Source organism: Tauraco erythrolophus, chromosome 10, assembly GCF_009769465.1.
Source record: "Tauraco erythrolophus isolate bTauEry1 chromosome 10, bTauEry1.pri, whole genome shotgun sequence".
NCBI lineage: Eukaryota > Metazoa > Chordata > Aves > Musophagiformes > Musophagidae > Tauraco > Tauraco erythrolophus.
In genome coordinates, this window is record NC_141474.1 from 16666211 (window position 1) to 16690011 (window position 23801).

Sequence of the window (23801 nt, forward strand, 5' to 3'; positions counted from 1 at the left end):
CAGGGAATTTAGAGACTGTATTCTGGGCTGGCTGTTTCCAGTGACCAAATTTCTGCCTAACTGAAGCTGCTTATTAGGTTTCCAGTGTTACATCATTGTAACAACTTGTCATAGAATGGTATCTTAAAGATCATCTAGTTCCAACCCCCTCTGCCACTAGACAAGGTTGCTCAAAGCCTCATCCAACCTGGCCTTGAACACTTTCAGGGATGAGGCATCCACAACTTCCTTGGGCAACCTGTTCCAGTGTTTCACCACCCTCATTGTAAAAAATTTTCTTTCTTACATCTAATCTAAATCTGCTCTCTTTCAGTTTAAACCTGTTGCCTCTTGTCCTGTCACTACATGCCCTTGTAAAAAGTCCCTCTCCAGCTTTCCTTTAGGCCCCCTTTATGTACTGGAAGGCTGCTAGAAGGTCTCCCTGGAACCTTCTCCAGGCAGAACAACTTCAACTCTCTCAGCCTGTCTTCACAGGAGAGGTGCGCCAGCATTCTGATGGTTTTTGTGGCCCTCCTCTGGACTCGCTCCAACAGCTCCATATCCTTCTTATGTTGTAGGCCCCAAAGCTGAATGCTGTACTCCAGATGGAGTCTCATGAGAGCAGAGCAGAGGGGGAGAATCACCTCCCTCAACCTGCTGGCCACACTTCTTTGGATGCAGCCCAGGATACGGTTGGCTTTCTGGGCTGCAGGTGCACGTTGCTGGCTTATTTTGAGCTTCTCAGTAACCAACACCCTCAAGTCCTCCTCAGGGCTTCTCTCAATCCATTCTCTGCCCAGTCTGACTTGTGCTTGGGATTCCCCTGACCCATGTGCAGGACCTTGCACTTGGCCTTGTTGAACTTCCACCAAACAGGATTCTGTTTCTAAATTTATGGGGCATATGTTGTCTGTGTGGCAAACTTGGTTGCTGTAACAAGCTCCTGATCCCTCTGTAAGTTTTCATTGTGACAGTTACATGTTTGTATTTAAGGCAGCACCATATATGTCATCCCGGGTTCTGTAGAAAGCATCCAGTCATGTACTGCAAACTGTTAACTTGCTAGTTCTCAAACAAAAACAAATATACAAAAACTTTTAAAAAATATATTTATTGCTATTTATGGAAAGAGTTGTAATTGATCACAGGGTGTTTCACTTAGGCTTCTGTGCCCTTTACCTTCTGTATGTATAGAAAAACTGCAAAGAGATCTTTTGTTTTAAAATTGGGCAATGACTTGGTTATCTGGCTTTCAAATAAAGGTAGTGTTGAAATTATGATAATTTTGAGAACTTTTTAAAAGAGTGCAAGAACCGTATTTATTTTTCCAAATGTAAAATAAAACATTCTACTATTGCAAATCTGATTTTTTTGCTTTGCTTATATAATAAAGTGAGTGGTTTACTTTCTATTTTCTTATGTTAGCAATGCCTTCTCAATGCTAGCAGTAGCTTAAATAGGAAAACATACAATCAAAGAAAAAAATTCAGAAGCCATTGGGAGAGCTCTCTTAAATTTATTTCAAATGTTTTAGCTGGTATGTAAGTATTTTCAGCCAACTGTTGAAATTTCAAGATTGTTTTTACTCTACTTAAAACTGTATAACTAACTTTATTTCCCAAATTGATTACTAGTGGCTCTACTATTTGACCTTCTAGAAGAAATCATTTATGTATTTGTTAAAAGTTAGATAACATAGGCCATCTACCAATAACACACAGTTTTTAATGAGGATTGTAACATGACCTAGTAGCCTATTGCTCATATGAATGCATCTCTTCACTACGAGGCTATATTTGGACTCACCTTTTGTTTGTTTATTTGTTTTTGTGTCCTTTCTTCCTCCCTCCTCGCCCAATGTTCTCACAGAGATCACAATATTCTGGATCCTACTTTGGAATATGTTAAGGTAAGCTACCATTTCTTACCTTCGAAACATTTTATTTGGTATATAACCAGCACTGCCAGAGCATTTCCGGTCATTTGTAGTTAAATAGTGCTTCTGTCTATCTTTTGCTACAGAAGAGCTAATTATGTATGTCTGACTATTTTCTGAATGCTTCAGTGAAAGGCTTGTGGGCATTGTGATTTGGTAGGTTGCGTTTTTATATTGGGGCCTCTTTTCAGTTAAATGGTGACTTCCTCTGTTCTCACCTTTGTTGACAAATTAAAAGAATCTATATTTCTTGCTTACGCATTTCTGGAAAAATAGAGGAATACATCTGAAAAAATCATAAAAATGTCAGATTTAGGTTTATGGTTTTAGCAATGTACTTACTAACATTACAGTTAAAAATTCACTTCTGGTCCAAAAAGCAACTGGAATCCTGGCAAAATTGTGAATTCTGTTTTCCTTTTATACAAGATGGGAGTGCTGAAAAAAAAGTAAATGTGTATTTTGTTAGAGTAAATAAAATATACTCTGGAACATTCATAAATTTTATTCAAAAATCAGTCCTGGATTGGCAATATAGAAACTGTGGAAGAAGCCTTAAGGATGTGATTCCGTACTGGGAGTCTCTTGCAGTGCTGTAATTTTCACTGAATTAGTACCTTTCAACATATTTCATTTAAGTGAGTATTATTTCTCAGAACCTTGGAAGAATCTGGCTTGTATGTCATGTCTCTCAACAATGGACTTCTTTCATTGTTGGGCTTTGTTCCCTGTCTTTTAGAAGACCGTAATCTTCTGAAAAGTGTCTGATAAACACAGGTTATCCTTGAATGTAGGATATTTCTGTAGGTATTCGTGTGGACAGCCTGAATTTCTGCTTCCAGTTCGAGTTCTGGTGAGGAAGAGACTGAGGAGAGCCAGTCAACTGGGTTCTGCTGCTAGATTTCCTTCTATGGGTGTTCATAGTTCAGGGAAACGGAGAGGTGCCCAGGTTAGGGTTCAGGTTGATCAAAGAAGTGAACTAAGACAATGTGATGCAGTATTAAGAGGAGATTGCCAAATGAAAGTGCTGAGAATTAATTTGCCCGAAACTGTGGAGAGGTCCTCTGCTGCATTTTCTGCTTAGGGTTGGGGTGGGGGTAGGACTTAGGGTTTGGAAGAAGACGAAGAACAGAACACAAAGGTCCATGGAAAAGGGGCTGCCGAAGGACTCTGAGGACTGCTGCTGGAGTTCCACTCTAAACGGTTAGCTCAGTATAACAAGGTCCCTGGCCTCAATCCCAGCCTAAAGCCAGGATATGGTAAAGCAGCAGAGACAGAGAAGGCCAAGAGCCTTCTGAAAAGTACTGTAGAAGAGGGGATGCCAAAGGCAACGAGGTGGTGGATGTGTTACTTACTTTCTTTAATTTACTGTGTATCTTCCGCTATGCTATATGGAGTACATCGTTACGGTTTTAATAATAGGGCCAAGTAGAAGGCAGAGGTTTCATGTGCTAATTCATCAATATGTGTGTCTCATCTTGTTGCAGCAAGTTCTATATTATAAATGTGGTTTCTGATCTTTTCAACTTTTCTAGTAGAAGCTTGTCTTGGACTCTTGTCAATAGCGGTGGTGCTAAGCTTAGTTATTAAAACTTTGATGTTGGGGAGGACAGCCTGGGGAAAAGAGACTTATGAGGGAGAATACAAGGTTTACTATCCCCTTCTTTACTCCTTCCTCTGTCAGTTTTTCCTATCTGTATCTTTACCTTCAGTGAACTGTGGGTTTGGTCCCCAGTTCAATGGCAGTATAACAGGAATTCTAGACAAGAAATCTTCAACTACAACTTTGAAAAATATGCAGAAATTGCTTTCTAATAAATATAGTCCCTCTAAACATTTTTTGGCTGTAGAAGTCCAGGTTACTAACAAAACTGATTCCAGAAATGTATTCTTACACAAAGAAAATACCATTAATGCCAAATAAAGGAGGACTGTAATCAATAATTTGTTATCAGTTTACTATGACTGTGAAAGATGTGCCTGAATTCATAACAACAGGATCTTGGAACCCCCTTTGTTGGCTTAAGTTTTGGCAAGTATGTATTCATTGTCTTCTCTAACTTACGTTATGATAACTATTAATATTAATAAATTTTCCAACTCTTTGGATAAATTATGACAGCAGTGTTAAGTCAGGTATAAACTGCAAAACACTAACCTCCAACTTACAAAGCTGAAAGAATAGATTTCTGTAGCATCTCACCATGCTTATACCAACATTGCTGTTTGCGCAAGTCTGTTTGACGTACAATGTGTGCGCGTTCAGCTTGAGCAAGCAGGGTTGCTGCAGTTGTGTTAGGCTAGTCTGGCTGCTGGTGATTCTACCCAAGAGTTACAGTCCCAAGCAAAGTGTACTAGGTCAGGGCCCTGAGGGCACTAATTGGCCTTCAGTGTCCTGCCCAGCCTCTCTTAGGACCTCCACTCACACCCACTGAGCAAGGGCTCTATTTAAGTGCAGACCGGGGCCTTCAAGCCTTGCCTGAGCTGTTTCTTAGGTGTGCCTGCCCCTAGCCCTGTTCCTGAAGTGCTGTGTTGGAAGCCCTGGGTCGACCTTGGACCTGGCCTGTTAACCTGTCATTCCTGAGGCTCACTGGACTGTGATAGGACCTGTTGGTGTCATCACTCTGTTCAGCTTGCTTCCATCTTGCTGCTGTGGGTTCGCACCTTGTTGGTGAGCGTGTTGCCCACCCTGTGCTCCAGAATCACCTTTCCTTAGGGAACAGCCCCACTCTTCCTGCTCCCTGACATGCTAATCGTAGTTGGCTGTTTTGAAAGATCCAATATGATCAAATATGTGCCATGTTCATAATTGATCTGCTTTATCAGGCTAAACAGCCATACCTAGTCTCTTTCAACTTCAAGACAAGCAGCTAGTTTTAAGCTGGCCAGATTTAAAAAGTATTTTTAAAAAGGAAAGCTGGGCATAGAGCTGATGCTGCAGCTTCACAGTTGCAAATTAGCACTGTTTCTACAGTGATGTGAGCATGCTACTTGAGTTTCTTGTGAGTCACATAAGAAAGACAGTCCTTTTTCAGAATGTGCTCCTGCTGGGGAGTGATCAGCATCTTGTCAGAACTGGACTCTGCCATAAATAGAACATGGAGAATTCATTCAGGTTTGAGGAAAAGTAAAATGGTTATTTTTTGATTCAGTGTGTTCTATTTCACAGTGAAAAGAATATCATAGTGTTTACTGTGGCAGGAGTGACTACAAGCAGGCATTGCTATATAGGACAGAGAGATTGATGGTAAACTTGGAAGCTGGGTGTATTAATTTGTTTTTTATACAAACCTTTCTTTGCTAGAATCTAGTGACTGAAAGTAATACAAAGAATTCCTTGTATTTAGAAATACTCTGGACAGAGGAAAGGCAAAATAAATTGTTTTTCTCCTGTTTTATTCTGTTCAAGATACAAGACAGAAAGGACGAATTATAAAATTGATCCTCTGAAGGCCTTTTTTTAGAGAATGCTCTCTATAGATGCACTATGGTTTCGAATACTTGAATCTAAATTACAGCTCACAAATGGCAGTTTCCTGCATCTTGAATATTGATGTATTAGTTCATTCAGTATATAGAGAGCTGATTATACAAAATCTTCTAAGGAAGAAAAAAAAAAAGTACTGATTTGCTGGAGTCTGACTATTGAAGTGTCCGTATGGCTTCAACCCTGCTTTTGTCTTCACAGTGTTGCTGAAACCATGGTCACAGTTAAATGGCTCTTTCAAAAAACCCTTTTATGGGGGAAGTGAAAACAGGCCAGACTGCTTTGAGTCAGGCTGCTAACCAAGTCATGAAAGCGATTTACAGACACAATAGCACGTTGTACATTCTGTGAGATTTTTACAAGTTTTATGATCCAAATAATAGATCCATTGGTAGTCTCAGCAGGTTCTTCCCACACCCTGAGTCTGCACATCCACAGAACAGACTCTTGCAGGGGAGAAAGGATCAAGTGCCTGGCAGCTTTGAGTGTGTCAGAGAACTTGTGAGTCATTTTGATCAAATTCATGTGAAGTAAAGATAGCTTTCTGTCCCATTCCTATGTACTGTAAATACTTTAGGATCTTTTAATAGAAGTTTGTGCTGTAATCATTAAGGCTGTATCAGGGTGGAAAGAAAGAAAACCAGATTTCTCTTCCTTTCATGGAAACCTTTTGAGCATTTTCTGTGAAAATAGTGCTAATAATTACAGAAACACTTATCAGTGATGAGCTGATGAGTAGTATTATGACCTGAGGTTTTGGAGTTGTATTTTAATCAATTGGTGGAAAAATTACAAAATTTATGACTAATTGTCTGCTCAGCATGGTCATGAGGGAAGTTTATATTTAGATTCAGGCTTGAAAAAACTGTCACTGGTCTAAGGAAGCTACAGCTGCAGAAAAACATTATTCGCTTGTGAAGTCCTACTGAAGGATTCATGTTTGTCTCAGCCCCATAGTGTTCATTTTTTCACTACTTTTACCCCTTTATTTTGTTAGAAAGCAAACTGTCATAGAAGTTATTGTCATTTATGGTGGCTTTTGTGAGCACAACTGAAAATAAAATTTTGACATGCCAATGTGTTGGTCATTATTTGTAGCTTTGCAAGATAGGACAATATTTTGCAGGTTTAATTCAACTTCAGGGAACTTTGATCAGATGATGAGGTTTATTGATGCACAGTTTGTATAGTTAATTGCACAAATTTGTAATATTGTGGATGCCAGTCAAATGTATGTGTCGGTGTTTGACTCTCATCATTCTAATGGCTGTGACAAGATAATACGGTAAGAACAGTATGAAAAGCGAAGTTTGTATATGTGTACGTATGTTTGGGAAAGTTTAGAAAAAAATCTGCGTCAGCATGACAAGTAGTCACAATTTGAGAAAGGATTCTTCCTGATGACATTGAAATGTCATTGCAAGGAGCCTTTTTTAGATGTAGAAATATGTTAGAGACATCGCCACCACACTGGAGAAGTTGCTAACTACAGTGTATACCTGTTCATGAGCTGCTGCGTGTTGGTCTCCTGTGAAGACTTGCCTGTTGCGATACTAGTTGTGACTTGTGAGCAGAAAGTTTGTTGGGTTTCTGTGTTGTCTGACAGTGTTACACATTAAATATCTGAGCTAGAGGAATGCCTGACACTAATGATCAGGAGGTTGTTTTTGAATCTGTAGCTGCATTTTATTTTTATTCCCCCGTTTTTTGCAACTGCAGATAGGGCAACAGCATCACAGAAGGTGGAATTATCAGATGGAATGTATTTTGTTAAGGAGAAAAGGACTATGCCCATTCAGCTGACTTTGACACATCTCTGTCATCCAAGTCAGAGATCATTATTGGTGTCAGTGATATTTCAGTCAGAGATGTTTACCTTTTTTCCATGTTTCTCTACTCAGTAGGAACTGAAGCTTCGCAAACATCACTTCACAGCAGTTGCCTCTTGTATGCAAGTTGCGTAATTCAGAAAGATAAGACCCTGTTAGAACTAATCTAATGTTAAATACATTGTTCATCTGTCTCACAATGAAAATTTGCAGGGTTGAGGCTTGATGGGTGGTTGCTGGTTGTACACTGCCCTCTGCTGGAGAAAAACACTGTAAGTGTATATTTTTTTAATCAAGTCATGGCTATTAAAAACACATTTTTCATAATAGTTTCATTGTAACTTTCGTAGTAATAAAAAGTCTGTAGCATGACTGTTGGAAGTTGGTTCTTTTTCCTCCAGAGGCACAGAATGGGGTGTGTGTGTGGAAGATTATCCCCCCTCCCCACTATTAAGTTGTAGAAGTAGGTCCTAGAGGCAGCTAGAGAAATTTGTCAGTGTCGCTGAGATCGTTAGAATAGATGTTCAGATTTGTTCAGAACCTCTAGCAAAAGAGATTATGTAGCCTCCCAAGATAATATGTTCTACCTCCTAAACTTGATTAGTCTAACGATCTTTTCATTCTTACTGTGGGAAAGTTTTTCCTAAAATGTGATGTAAATAATCTTTTTCTGCACATACAGGTGATATTTATTTTTTTTATCCATCTGTCTTCTTTTTGTTACCATGATTTAACTTTCTTGTGGGACAACTTTTGGCTGTTGCAATATGTTGGACAAACTTATTGCATCCTGTCTTGTACTTTTAATCCTGTTCTGGTAATAGTCAAGTTTCCGGTAGTAGAATTTTCTTCTTCAGCCTTATTCCAGGCTCAGTTCTTACCATGTTTGCCACTTCTCTGCTTAGAATGGGCAACTGTTCTGTGCACGCTGTACACACTGTTTTCTGTGATTCTGTGATAATATCCCCAAATCAAAATGACAGTATCAGTGAAAGGAAATAGTAATAAATGGTGACATGCATTTACTTTTCAAAGAAAGGAGGGGAAAAGAGGGTGGTTTTTACTTTGAAGGCATTCTGATTCGCCTTGATTTGTGATCCTTTTTCATTGCAGAGTTGTTGTATCTTCTTCTCAGATACTGTGATTGTTGAAATGACTGATCATTTCTGACAAACAGTGCTTTCCTTTGCTGAATTAAGCCAAGGTGTAATCCAGGACCCAATCCATCGCATTGCAGTAGGTGCTGTATTGCCTCGTTTGCCAAAAAAAGAACATGACATTTCCCACAAAAGTGGTACCTATGGGAAAGAAAGAAAAGTGCTGAGTTACAATATTGCCATGCCTAATTTTTTCTAGCTCATCTGCAGTAAACATTTTATCTATCTCGGTGAAGAGCAACCCCATGCATAATGAAAAGGATCTGAAGATATGAGTGGAGACTAAGTAGTAAAGTGCAAAAAACTTAATCTCCTTGTAAAGTGAGTTTGATTTTCTTTCCATTTTCAATTTTTGTGCAAATACCTGTGTCAATTGACACAAAGAGAAGAAAAAGATCTTTCTATATGTGTGATGGCATCAGCTGGAATTCTTACAGCTTACAGTAGGCTTTTACATACATGCATGAATAGGTGTGTATATATAAAAAAGATATGAGTGCCACACAGAATTTTGCTTCTTTCCACGAGATATTTAAACCGTTAATAACGGTAGAGATCTGACGACAGTCTACCATCTTTTGTATTGATCTTAACTGTTGCTGAGCTGTCTCTCTTGTGCGGAATACTTATTTTTCTTTTCATTTTGGGCTTTCAGTATTGTTCCACAGGATCTATGCCTTAAAGATGGTAGTTACTGATGGTATTGGATCCTTTTCATAATTTTGAAGATGGACTAATAGTGGAAGCTGACTGGGACATGAAAATATTTTTATTTAACTCCTTCGTAGCAACGCCTTACTGAAGTTGATTTTTTAAATGTATATAAGCATATGAACCACACGGGGGAGTAAGTATATAGCTTGTGGGAGGCAGATTATTGGTGAGCGTTTCAGGTACCCTTGCTGACACAGCCCATGCAGGTAAAGCTCCTGATCTCTTGAAGCTCTGTTTATAGATAATGATTAGAGTCAGACTGTTATATTGTGTGTGTCTGTACGTCTTGCCTCTTTTTGGAGACATACTGTTTAGACACAGTTTGGCCTGTGGAGGGGGCAGCAGAAAGAGCATTAGTACATTTCAGTTGGGATGCTGTCTGTTAATATGTGCTCCCAAAGGAGAAGGTTCGTTTGAGATCTCTCTATGTCGAGTACTATTAGGAGCTAAGCACCTACACAAACGAGGGAGTATAATGTTATGTGGGCTATCGAGAACACCCAGAGGTCATTTGTCTCCATGCCCTCAAATCCTTCTGTTAGTAAAATGCTGAAAGGGAGGTATACGAGCTGAGGTGAGCTTGCTGCTTTTGCTTCATCAAAGTGTATTGTGCGAAAATGTGGGAGGGAGAGAGGCATCTTCAAACTCGTACGTGCTGGTAAAGACTCTTGAAAAACTGAACTCTGACAAAGCCCAAGTGACTTGTGAGTTTTATTTTCAAGTGCTATGCATCCAGAATCTCACTTTTGTATGAAAGGGATTATTTTAGGGTATTCAGAAGTTTTAGATAAATAGCTGATTTTGAAATGTCTCCGCATTCCCTGGTGAAATAACGGAATTTTTTCACCTTTGAATTATATTTGGAATTGGTGTAAATTTTAGACAGACAAACGCTTTACTTTGACAGGACTGCGGATACTTTCAAAAACAGAAATCTGAAGTTTGTAATTGTGTTAATGGCTTCTTTTTATATACGAGAGGGCTCTTGTACAGTGTCCAGCAAAGCTGAAGTTAGACTAATGACAGATAAGTCAGCAGAAAAGGGAAGAAAATATGAACATAAGTCATGAAGTAGTTCTGAACAAAAGGATATTCATGCCTTTTCATATTTTCTTTCTTTTTTTTTTTTTTCCAATCCAAGGAATAAATTGAAGGAAAGACAGGTGAGACGTTACAAAATTGCTTCATGTTTGTACATGGGTTGGCAGACAGTAGATGGAGCTCAATAATATGTATACTAGTTTTTGATGGGATCAATAAAACCTGCAGATGACTTCTTAATGGGAAGATGGCTAGTAGGAAAACCAGGCCTATTGCCAGATGACTTTATATGTTTTAATTATAAAAGATGAGATTTTTTCAAAGGTATTTGTATGTCTTAAAGTGCAAATCAGGACCTACTAGGAAGCTCAGAAGCAGGCTGGGTGCCTATTTCTGGTAGCTGCCAATCTGTTGTTTTTTTTTTTTTTTGTGAGTCAGGTTTTCAAAGAAATTTATTCAAGCAGCATTGAAAACTGAATAGATGCAAACTCTGTTTTCTCACTATTCCTGTACAACTGCAGCCTATTTCTGACTTTCCCTCATGGAACTGCGATAGAGAGGAGGAAGAATTATGCTTCCTCTCCCATACCACACCTCTGCAATGCAAACAAATGTAATTACAGTTGCAGCTGTATCTGTTGATTTATGATCAGAAGCTGCACCAACAACAGCCTGCAGGAAATGAGGTTATAGAAGAGAGCATGAAAAAGTCAGTTCTAGTAAGAATTGACACAGGAATGGTGGAACCTTATGTACCTGTACTGTTGAGTTAGGAACAGATATAAGTAAGCAACACCTTCTGACAGTGTTGTCATCCCTTTTCTTCTGCTTATTCTACACTTTAAAAAGTATTCAGCTGTAAACAGTTGAGCACTGCCTGAATTCAAAGGCATCCCCCACAGAACTTTGTTAGAGGTGATGGCTGTTTCTGAAGGACTAAGTACTAAAACTAAATGGTATTGGACATTGTGAAGATGATATTTGCGTGGACGAATTATTTATCAGTTGTTGTCCTCTGTTTCCTGACTTTTTTTTCACACATTAAAAAGAACAAATAGCTAGTTATACGGGAAAGTCTTATGTATTAAATGAATAATGTTACAATCTGAATATTTAAATGCTTTCCTTTCTTTGAGTTTTTTTCTTTCAAATTTTATTCATATTGTACTTTATTACAGCCTTACAGATGCCATTTTATAGCCACAGGCACTCACAACCATAGTTAGATTGTGCATATGCACTGTGTAATCGAGTTGTATCAATATTCCATATGTTGTCATTAGTCCAGTGATATTGGTTGTGTGCTGTATCAAATCAGATTTATTGACCCTTGTACAGTACACCATGCCTTCTTTCATTTACAGCTGGCTTTCCGCCTGTATTGCTTACTTTCATTTGGTGGAGAGAAATCTAAAGCATTACATGTATTTCACTGAATATTGTTAGGCTGATTTAAATTCTTAAATGATATGTTGATATAGTACTAAGTAACAGTGGCAAGCCACCAATTCCCTCATCTGATTTATTTCTCTGAATGAAATTACTTCTCTGTAATATGAAATCACAAGTCATAATTTTGTGCGTGACTTATAAGCACTTCCATGAACATGAATAATACTTCGTTCAAAATAGTCTACAGATCTACAAGAAACTATTTTGATAAGTTCAGACTGCTTGTGAGTTCTTGTGCATTTATTTTTTTTATGTGGTTTGGTTGCTTTACTTGAGACACTTAGCTTTGAAGCCAAAGAATATTTTTTGTGTGTGTATGTGATGAGAGAAAAGGAAATCAAACACCTACAGAAATTACCCCACCTTCTATCTTGTTTAGCTTGTACAATTAAAGCAGCCTAAAAGAATTCCTCCAGAGCAGGTTTATGCTATCCAGTATGAAGGCTTGGAACTCCTACATATGCAATGCGCTGTGAGTGGAGCTGGATGCAGTTTAGGTGTGTCAGAGGAACAGTCCCAACATGCAATGCTGGCTAAGTGTATTTTAAAGCAGGTCATGATAACACCCTAAATAACTCTAGCGGCTTTTTATAGCACAGATGGGGTCAGTAGAGACACCTTAATTTCTCTTTCTGATGGACTATTAGGAATTCAACACAGAATATATGATCGAGTGTCCTTAAACTGTGTGGCCTTGAATTCTATGAACTTAGAAAACCTTTCTTAATAAACATAGTTATCAATAGTTAATCATAGAGTTGATCACTCTAGCCAGCCATCCTTAGAAACAGATGAAGGGATTGTGAGATATTTTAAGATTCTTGGCAAAGATCTTCGAAAGCAAAAAAATGAAGCTGATGATTGATCTGTTGATGCTGGAGAGCATTAGAAATACATCAGTAGATTGACTTGGCAAAAAGACTGTATTTCATGTTTCTAAGGTGCAAGAAACAGATGGTTTATTCTCATGTGCAGAGTCAAAGGACTAGCAAAAAGTCGCAGGACGGGAGAGTGAAAATGTGGCTAAACCATCCTTTGTTTTTCTGAGTCAATATTTACAAGTGTAAATCTTATCTATGTATGAAGTGTAATTTGCAGCAGCCTGAAGGCTGTTCTCCATCATGCTGGCTGAAAACAGCTTCATGATAGCCCACAGTGCAGGAGCTATCACACTATACTTCCAGTAGTCTTAATTTTCATACTGTTGTATCACAGTGTCAGGCAAAGGTTCTAGTTCTAACTCTTAAGAATGTGTCATCCGTTCATTGAACTGTATGTGCAGAAGTCACGTTAACCTTTAATTAAAACAAAAATTGCATTAGTTTTGTTTTAAAATAAATTAAGTTTACTATCTAAATAGAACTCTCTTTCCTGCCAGTTATACTGTTGATAAAAAGTGTCAGCAGCTGCTGTATGTTATTGTGCAGTATTATTTTTTAAGGTTCATTATTTCTGTCATTCTCACAGCATACATAATTTTTGATTCTTTACTTACTCCATTACAGGCTGGAAATAAGGAGCTGGCAATTACCAGTTGTAATTTATGCCCTGCTGTTCATGTTGAGCTGTGGATATAACCCTTAAACTTTCACTGCTGCTTAGTAACAAGCCTTTCAAATGAAACATAGACACGCCTACATTGAATACGTATTAGGCCAAATTTGCTTTCCAGATTAAGCTGTGCTATTCCCATTGAAGGGAGAAGTTTGTGCCTACAATGCAGGGAATCTGTGGAAGATATACCCATTATGTCCCTTTGCTCTCAGAAGGGAAAAGACTACAGAGTGAATCTAGGTCCTGTTGAAAAGGTTTAGGAAGATGATTCATATGCAGAAACTTCATTCTCTGCCTCCCTTGTGTTTTTACTACTTGTTTCAGGGGAAGGAAACATGAGAATTATATCATTCAAACCAGACCAGTAGAACTATACCATTAAGTATTCCTGGGTAAACGAGTCATACAAGGAGTTGCAAAACTAATAGGTATTTCTGTAAGACATGAATGTACCCGTAAAGTTATCGAAGCGTGAGGAAATACGCAAATGTTTGCTAGTGAACCACAATAATGGTTGAATTTGCAGTCAAGAGCTTGACAAAGTAGGAAAACACGAGTACATAAAGGATACTGCATCCTCTCTATTGTCACAAGTGCCGTATCATGCTACTATGGGGACGTGGGTGTTGGTTTTTTTCTTTTTATAAAATGTGTCATATTGAACTCTATTAGAACTGCCACTCCAACCCTCAAGTTTTTGGAAAGTTGAGGAGTTTTATTCTTGGTGATGATCGAGAACCTCTGTCTACATTCCAGTGTAGGTTTACTTATTGCTAGGTCCTAATAATTCTTGTCCTTTTAGGTTTTTTTACCCTATAAAGGACTCTTCTCTGTTTGGAACTGACTTCTTTTCAGAGAAGAAGTGGTCCACCTTATTTTGCATTGCTAAACCAGTTGGTTTCTGCTGCCAAAATAGCTCAGTCATCCTAATAGCCCTCTTGCCACCTGATGTAGTTTTTGAGTTACTTGTTCTGTTCATGATATTTTAAATTAAATCTTAGTGTATTGTCCAGTGATACTAATACTTTCTTGTCACCATTATAAAGCAGAAATGCCTTGACTGATACATCCTTGAGTTTCATTTCCCTTTTTGTTGTTTTTCCCAACTCCTCTTCTGTAAATTGGATTAGGGTGGTGTTATAAGAACTTCTTGATGAAGATTCTTAAAAAAATACAGTCTTTGATAAGATGTCTTTGCACAGAACCAAAAAAACTCCAGACAAGAAGTCACAGTTGAGGTTTTTGTGTTTGGAGTTCTGCAGGGTATCTTTTCATCTTATCTTCTCTGGCTACCTGCTAAAGCAATCTTACGGATTTCCTCAAAGTGGAAAAAGAACTTAAAGTAAATTACAATATGCTGCAGCATAGACTAGAGAGAAAAGTAGGATATTTTTCACATTCACATCCAGAAAGCTGGAGAAGGACTTTCTGCAAGGACGTGTAGTGATAGGACAGGGGCAATGGCTTTAAACTGAAAGAGGGGAGATTTTGATTAGATAGAAGGAAGAAATTTTTTACAGTGAGGGTGGTGAGGCACTGGAACAGGTTTGCCCAGGGAAATTGTGGATGCCCCATCCCTGGAAGTGTTCAAGGCCAGGCTGGATGAGTATTTGAGCAACCCGGTCTAGTGGAAGGTGTCCCTGCCCATGGCGGGGGGTTGGAACTAGATGATCTTTGAGGTCCCTTCCAACTCAAACGGTTCTATGAGTCTGTGATTCTTAGCATTTTATGTACTCATTCATTGTCTGAGTTTGTCATAAACTTCTTAGAGAGGCATTTACTCTCCCCAGCTGTAGCAGGACTCCATCTTCAGAGTCATTATTTTCAGCTTCTTTTCTGAGCCAATCTGTCATGCTTTTTCTTGCCAGGGTAATCGCTTTTCAGTGAGTTAACGCTTTGATGTTTTGTTCCTACAGAGTTTTCCTTTCCTCAAGACAGTCACAGCCATAACGTGCACACATGGCCAAGTAGTCTGACTAGCTTTATGAACATTCTGGTTTTAGTCCTTAGCTTGGTGCTAGATACAAGCAAACCTTAGGTGGTCAAACAAGTTAAGAGACCTTTACGCATCATGTTTCCTTTTCCTTGTTATCAAGACTGAGATTTCCTTTTCTTTTTGGATGGGCTCTCCATTCCATTTGCCTTGAAAGACAGTGCACATTTTACGTCTCTTTGCTCAATGCTGATGCTTGGTTTATGTGCCAAGTCCCATTGCTTGATGCAGGCACTGAGGACACTTCACATTGTTCAGCTAATGTGCGAAGGAAGTACTGTATTATTAGGTAAGAAGTATTGCCTTGCAAGTAATATCTGAGGATGTCAGTAACTATTTAATATATGTGCCCTGCTAATTATGGAATGTATGTGGTGTTGAAGAAAAAGACAAGTAACTCTTCCTTTTAATGACCCCTTGAGAATAACTTATTCCTAATCTGAGGTCTAAAATATCTGTGACTTCTAGACTTTTTGGTACCGACCAAGTTAGAAATGATTGATCTCTTTGAAGTTTCTCTTTAAATGTTACAGGCTTTCTTGTGCCCCTCAATCCAGTGCATTTTGTTTCCTTTCACCAAGTCTGTTAATTGGGCTGCTATGGAGATGAGGTCTTGTTTCTGACAGCTGTTATAATTAGCCAAGTTATTTGCGTTTTTTGCCTTTGTTTGAGAAGGTCTTGACGTATGTAGAACAGGTTCTTTGCTGGTGAGCGGTTTACTGGTAAGTAAGCTTTGGACTATGCTGTCCAAGAGAACAGAATCACAGGCATAAATAAAACTGGTGCTTTTTTTGTTTATTTGTTTTAGTGTTTATTTTTACTTTGCCAAATCAGAGGTGTTTTTGGATTCAGTCCTTTCTTTCTCTAGCAGTTTGCACAATCCCATGGGACTATGACCAAGCTAACGCTGTCCACTGACAGCATTAAATACTAAAGGTACCTTGGTCGTCCCACTGATACTGACCATGCTGACAGTGTTGGTTTCTTCCTGTTTTTCCCAAGGACTGTTTGCCAGAAGCTTCTTAATTAAAAATAAACAGATTTATCATTTTCCTTGGTTACCTAAGCTGTAAGGATGTAATTCTTATTTGAGTATGAGGAGTAACAATTGTCAAACAGTAATCAACTGCTTTTCCTCTTCATTTTTTTCTTTTATCTGTTTCATGTGTATATTATTAATGATGCAAATAGAGACATAGCATGATTGAGGCGGAGCAAGTGATTAAGCCTTTATCAGCACAGGGAGACAGTCAGGTACTGTATCTCATCAAGACAAGAAGTTTGCCTTGAGCTGCTGGCTTAAATACATCTCTGAGCCAGGGGATACCAAGATAGAAGAGCTAAGATTTCACTGGTGAGTGAAGCAGATCACATGAGGATTCTGGCACTCTCTATATGGCATGCTGGAAGCAAGCATGCCAGTGGCCACCGAATTGATAGTATCAGCTTCAGCTGTGGAAAGTGTCCCGGACTGATATGTGAGTAGTGGGGTGTAGCAGCTCTGGCAGGCACTGGTGATAGTAAAGAGCTTTTTAGACCTCTGAAAACTGCTAACAGTGACTGTTTATCTTCAGTCTTGAGGAACCACAAACTGCAGAACTGAAAATGCCAAAGGATTATAATGCTTTTCAAATGCTGATTGCAGCATTTTGTTGCTTTTATCATCGTAAGTCTATTATCAGAGTCAAGGTAGGTGCCGTTTTTCAGTAACAGTAAATACACAGTGTGCTAGTCAGTAATGCTTTTAGTTTTTGTTCAGAAGTGTTTGTATATGATGGTCGGGTACAGTGTGTTTCTGTTTTAAAGAACGAACATCTTTAGAATTCACCATTGTCTAAGAGAGAAGCTTAAACAACTTCCAGTATTATGGGCTTGAAGCTGACTGTCTTTATATTTAGGCAATAAGTTAAAAACGCCCTGGTTTGGGAATTGCTGAAGAGAATTTTAGCAAAGTGTAAAGCTTTCAGAATTTAAATGATCAGACCACTTGCTTTCCTAACTTTTTCACCTGCTTGCCAAAAACATAGACAATTGTGCTCAGGAGCTCAGTTTCTTTAAACACTTCAGAGAATTCTGGACTTGTCCTTATGTTTTAGAACTTTTTAAATTACAAAACGCACAAAATCATATAGAATGGTTTGGGTTGGAAGGAACCTTTAAAGACCATCTAGTCCAACCCTCCTGCCATGGGCAGGGACATCTTTCACTTTATGTAAAAATGTTTTGTATGCGCTATATGCAAAGAAAAAGGCTTTATAAACATTTGGAGCCACACTTAGAGAAGTGTCTAAGTGACTTGGGAATTGAACTGTAATCAGATGGAGCATCTAACTGGATATCTAACTACTTTTGAGGATCTGTGAGCTACACTTTCACTTTTAAGTATTTTTATTTAAGATTTATGCTTGAATTTTTCTTTGAATAACAGATTGTCATTTCTGTAAGTCACTGTAATGTGTATAGCTTTTCTGGAGCACTTGCAATGAGGAAGGATGTGAAGGTTGCTATCTTCTGTACTGTTGGCTTTCAAACTTTGATGGAAGCACTTAAAAGTTGGGAACAGCTGCCCCCCCCTTCTTTTTCCTCTAGTGATTTAGTCTTTTAAGTGTCCATTTCTGAAAGTGGGATGTGGGACTCAGTCTTTTGGGCGCACTGAAAAAGTGACTCTGATCAGTCTCTTTTCTTTCTCACTGGCATGAATGTCAGAGGTTATCATCAGAACAGAGAGCTAAAGGTGCTCTCCTGTTACTGTACTTAATTTTAATTTTCATTCTAATTTTAAGCATAAGGTTTAACTCTTCTGTTCGAAAACTTTAAAAATTATATTGGGTTTTATTGTTGGCTGTCAGAACAGTTATAAAACCATTGTTCTTGACCATGCATGCCCTTTGTTTAACTTGGCATGAATTTCTAATACCTAAAATAATGGTGGTGTTGTCATGGCAACTTTCCATTTGGTCTAATCCATAGAGTCTCTAGAGAAACTGAAGCATTAAGAATGTTTGCTGTATGGAGGGTAAAAAATAAAACCTTTTATGTAGAAACAAATTACAGCTGGGCTCTTTCAAAAATAAGGTTCTATTTAAAGAGATTTGGAGCATTTAAAATAGATTTGAATGCATGTGTTCCAGCATGCAGATGTAGCATTAGTTGAATCTGATGAACTGCTATTTTAAGAAGTTCTGATGGTAGGAAACTGGAGTGCTTTTATTGAAGAGAAAGTGGCTGTAGGTACAGAAACAGCTAGTGGTCAAATCAAGTAAGGCCAGCACCTGGGGAGCAAATTATGTGTGTTCTGTGCAATGCCAGAGTACTTAAGATAGTATGAACAACTGAGCCTAAGTTGTCGTCTTACTGAATTTGTGAAAACATACAACTTCAAGCAAAATCAGTTTGTGTAATTGAGATTAATTCTTAGTTTTAATAGTAATTAACAATTGTAATGAAATATCAAATGATCCGTAAATAAGCATGTTGAAGTCTGCAGCTACCTCTCAGAGATTCAGAGTTTTTGCTGCACTGAGATAAATTAATTGTAATAATGTTGTCTGATTTAATTGAAAACAGTATGTGGCTGAGCTCAGAGATGTCTCATTGTGTCCTATCAAAGCACAGGAAACAGTACAGCACTTGAGCACTCACATTTTGCTGTACGTAATTTTAGCGTGTGAAATTAGGATCTCAATAGCAGGTGTTTGTTTTTTTTTCCCGTACATTAATAGAAAATATAATGATCACTGCAGAAGATCAGAACGTGGATCAAGTTATTCTTCAGTCATGATGTGTCAGTACCTTTTACAATCCCATTTGTTTTTAATAGCTATTTGCAGTTAAAGTCAGCTTCGACATTTGAGGAAAATAAAGGGAAACTTCAAGGCAAGGGGGTCCTGTTTATTGTTTAAAAAAAAAGAAAGTGAAGAGAGAATTCTTACGCAACTTCCAAGACAAAATATTATTCTTTAATTTTTGCATTTTTTAGAAGTTAAGAATTAAGACTAAATCAGTGATAAACAGTGATTTAAAAAGTGAGGAGGTCTAAATTAATGAAGTTATCTTTGCTGCAAGACAGTTTTGTTTTTTTCTAGTTCTAGCTGGTATGGTTGTCATGATCGGAGGCAAAGACCTTGAAGTTCCAGTATTTTCATTCTTAGTTCCCTGCTATGATTCACCCTCAGCTGAAGCTGCACAAAAGGGGAAAGCTACTCCAATTATCAGGACTGCCAAGTTTTAAAATTTCCAGCACGCTGATCTAGTTCATTACTGAGTAATGCACTAATGCTATGAATGTGGCATGCGTAAGAAGGCTTTTATAAGCAACTACTTACTGCAAGTGCCATCTCTTATCTTGGATGAATTGCAAATGTTTTTATAGATAGTAGATCTTAATTAATATTTCTTCAGTATGTGATGATCTAAATCTTTTTTACTGACATCTTCGGGCTTCATGTATCCAGTTTCAGCATGTATGAGGAGGCAGTTGGGTTTGATAACGTGAGTTTACAAGTCATCACCACCTAGCATTATGCATCTGCCTTTTTGATGTTAGATTTGTTGTCATTGGAAAGGGCTAGATGGGAAAAGACTGACTTATCAAAATGATACGAAATTTTGTATAGCTCGCTGAACTTTGATTCCTAAGTTGTCTTGCTGCTGAGTTTGAGTTTTGAGGAGTCTTATACTATATAACTTCTTTTCAATTTCCCAACATTTTATCAATTTTTCACTGCAATATACCCTTTATCATATATATATGTGTATATATACACACACACAGAGATAGCAGAGGGACCACTGGTGCTCTGTAAGTGGTTCCTATTCAATGAGAATGGGAACATTCTCCAGTAGATATTTACGCATTTAACTTCTTGGTAATACCTTTCATTTAGGTATTTCTCAGATTAAAACAAACAAACAAAAAGCCTAATTTCAAAAATCCTTTAGATTTGGTAATCAAAATCCTTGTGGTCACTGAGTGAAGAGATTAGGATTTGACTAATTCTAAACTCAGGATTTCTCAGGATCCATGTTCCAGAAATGAGACTGTCCTCCTAGCTCTGAATGTGGTCACCTAGAAAACTGAGCAGTTGTTATCAGTGTAGTGTTGTAGTTGAACGTGGATGCAGAGTCCACTAGAATTAAGTCTCTTCATATACCTTCAGTTAACATTAGACTGAACTTGGTACTGAAAGCCTTCTATATTTTCCTTCTCCCAACTAAATATCTCACTTATTAGTTAATAAAAATGGCTGCTTTTCTGTGAATGTCAGGTGGGTTATGTTGTTCATAGTGGCAGACTGAGAACATGCATATGGAGTTTATTTGATTTTAAAGAGCCATCACAGTCATTGTGAAAGTTTTCATAGTGATTTATTATCTTTTCATCAGTAACCTCAAAAGTTGTTATCTATTACCTAAACAAGTACACAGAAATCTTATGGCTTCAAAACTGCCATTCTCCTGTATTAATTCATCTCTCTGATTAGTTAAAGATTTTTGTCCTGTATCCTGGGCATGGTGAAAGTTTATATATTATTTTTCCTATGTCTCAACCAACCAATTAAGCCACTAAAAAATAAAAATAAAACCCTGCAGAAGTTGGCAGTCATCTATGCAAAGAGACTTGCTATCTATTTTATACCTCCCGTTATTTAACATAGCACTTGTTATAGTCCTGTGTGAACTTTGTGCACTCTGAAAGGTAAAACTGCCCCTCTGAAGAACATTGCCACAGTTTTAGTTCAAAATGTCCAAGTTAATCAGAAAATAGTTTCCTGAATTTAGAAACTCCCTTTTTCCCACTAGTTCTTTCTCGAAATAACTAGTTCAGAAATAACTTTGTGTCTGCGTGTTCTTGTCACTTCTTAAGTTCTTGGCCAATGATACTGCTTTTTTGTACAGAAGAAAATAAGGACTGACAAGAAATTTTTCAAGGAAAGATAGAGAGTCTGGTTCCACAGAGGTATTTTAAATACCTGGTGCAACTCTGTTGGTTTTGGTGGCTGATTAGTAGAGTTATAAGTGAAATGAAATACATTGTACTCGTTATAAATAAAATCAAAACGTACTACAAATTGATGTAACTGTATATTTTAAAACGCGTTTACTCATAGTGCCAAACAGGCAGTCTGATCAGGATCACAAGAGCACAGGGTTAGAGACTTAAGAGATCTCTGCAGCCAGTGAAGTATATCTTAGTCCAGAACTGGAACTTTGACAATAAATGTTGATTTTCTGTATGAACAAGTTGAATCCTCTCTAGTAGTTTGTAAACGGAGGGATTTAATTAATTTTTCACTTTTCCAGATGTTTTTAGTGTCCTGTGTCTGTGTGTCCCCTTTCTTCTTTCTAGTTTCATGTCTTTGTCTTCCCTCTTGTATTTCCTGTCCCTGCCCAGCATACCCTCCGCATTTTCTGTTGATTGGCCTTTGTGTTGGATGATCCACTTGGCTAAAAGCTATGTAAATCTCACAAAATTCGAGTTTTTGCTCAATCACCAAGTATCTCCCATCTCTCCTCACTTATTTGGAGATTTTGTAGGACCCTAGTGACTTTACAAGGTCAGAAATTTGTAGTTCAAAGTTCATGGTGCACTTAAGCAAATGTAGCAGGCATCCAGTGCTGGAGAAAACCTGGATTTGGAAGAAAGCTATAATAGATTTGATTTAGATAGATACAGTACATTTATTAAAAGTTTAGGAAAGATACTGGCTCGACTTATTTCCTCAATCAGATCACACTTCAGTTTCCACAGAGCTGTTCTCAGTGATCATTCTCTCTTTTTTTTTCCTTTGTGTGATCTTTGAAGCCACAGGAAATCAGGTGGTTCCAAGTCTGCCTGTTGGGCTAATTTAAATATCAGCTGGCAGAGCTGTGCAAAGCACCAGGAAATAATTGAGATTGGATGGAAATGTGGCCACCTTTAGTCATGTTCTTGTAACAGTCCTTGGCTGTGCTTTAAGTAAATAATATGTTTCCAGAAGGATACAAAGAGAGGTGATATGAAATTCCATTTATCAGAACTAAAGGAGATGATCTAGCATGTCAGATTTTGGACCACTTCCAAACTATGCCTAAAAAGTGAAAGTCTTTCCCTCATAGTTCAAGCTGTTTAAAAAAAACCCACACAAATAAAAACCCACCAAAAAAAAAAAAAAATCCCCCTACTTGATCACCTTAGAGAGGAATGACAATTGAGGCAAGCCACAGAAGCTAGAATACATACGGTGTAACTTTGGGTATCTATGTAGAAACCTGCGTGCTTCTCCTCTCAGGTATTTTGATATTCCATTGGTACATGTACTTCACTGGAGTTGTAGATATGAACTGGAGAAAGAATCCACTACCAGTAGGCAACAAAAATAACTGTGGGACTTCTGTTTACCACCAAACTCATACAGCACAATTAAAAATTATTCTAATCTAATGTGATAAATTCAGCTAGGATGATTGACACAAGAATTTGATATAGTGAGTTTCCTTTGGAAAGTGCCAAACACTCAAATGATTAAGTTAACTCCTTATATGCACAACAACAAATTATTGTGAGAAATTCCTGTTAAAATGTGTTCGCAAGTTTCATAGGTACAGCATATTGTGGTAGATCATGTCCTCTTTAAATTTACCCTGAATAAGATTATATTTTGATGATGTACTTCCTTAAACTTTGATATTTTCCAGTTTTTTGTATGCTAGATGAATATTTGCCTGAAAAAATGTAAAATAATATGTATCATCAAGGGTAGCTTGTTACATCTGTAAGCACAGTCTGCTTATAGTTTAATGGCCCTGAAGTAGAAATCCTTTGTGAAATATAATGAACTTGAATGGCATTTATTAAAAACACTAAAATAACTGTGCTGACTGGATATTTTTTTCTACCTTCTCTCTTGGCTCTCTAGGTTTTCCATTGGATATGTAAGCAGGATTGAGGGCTTTTGCTGCAGGTTAATAATATTGTATTACTAAATAGTTTTGTATTTTTCTTTTAAAGACCTCTCCACAAAAGCTCAGCTTCTTCTCTTTAAAAATGTGCTGTTTTAAGATATTCCTGCCATGCTGAGTTTTTGTGGGTGGGTCTTTAAAACTATGTGACTAAAATGTGAACAAACAGTTCTGGAAAGCACGTGCTTAGGGTGAGTTCTTTGTAGGTCAGGAAAAGCATCTGTTTAAAAAGAGTTCTGCTGACTTGATTTACTTTTATATTCCAGGGATCTCTGGCAGGATTGTTACTATTTGGAAATCTTTAAGAATTTAAACTGGAAGCTTCCCTGTTTTGCTTCAACCGTGTTTGGTTGCTGAACATACTGAAGTCTTTAATTTTTGTCCTAGGTTTGTTGTTTGTTTTTTTTTTTTTTTTTAATTTCTTTTTACCATCCACTTCACTATCTAACCGGAAATGTAAATTCATGTTTCTTTCTGTCATTGGGTAGAAGCCAACGAAGTGTCTTAGACAAAGGTGTAAACTGAGGACATGCTACTAAATGCAGGTTTGTCACTATGAAGTTAGTGCAAATTTACAGCATACCATTATTGTCCATTAACTTTTGTGTGCTATTGGGAAATGAGGCAGAAGTATCTGTGTCATGTTGTGTGGAATAGGTTGCCTTTTCTTTTAAAAGAAATTCTGTTGACAGAACTAATTATGCTGTTTTAAGCTTAC

At 37.7% G+C, this 23801-nt stretch overlaps 1 protein-coding gene across 1 annotated transcript in view; it reads left to right on the forward strand.

The window, feature by feature from the left end:
• BCAR3 (BCAR3 adaptor protein, NSP family member) overlaps positions 1–23801 on the forward strand; it is a 52070-nt gene that overhangs the window by 13518 nt on the left and 14751 nt on the right. Inside the window, exon 2 of the mRNA XM_086617120.1 lies at positions 1849–1888. Within this exon, the coding sequence (XP_086473246.1) occupies positions 1849–1888 (40 nt within the window). The remainder of the gene's footprint in view (positions 1–1848; positions 1889–23801) is intronic.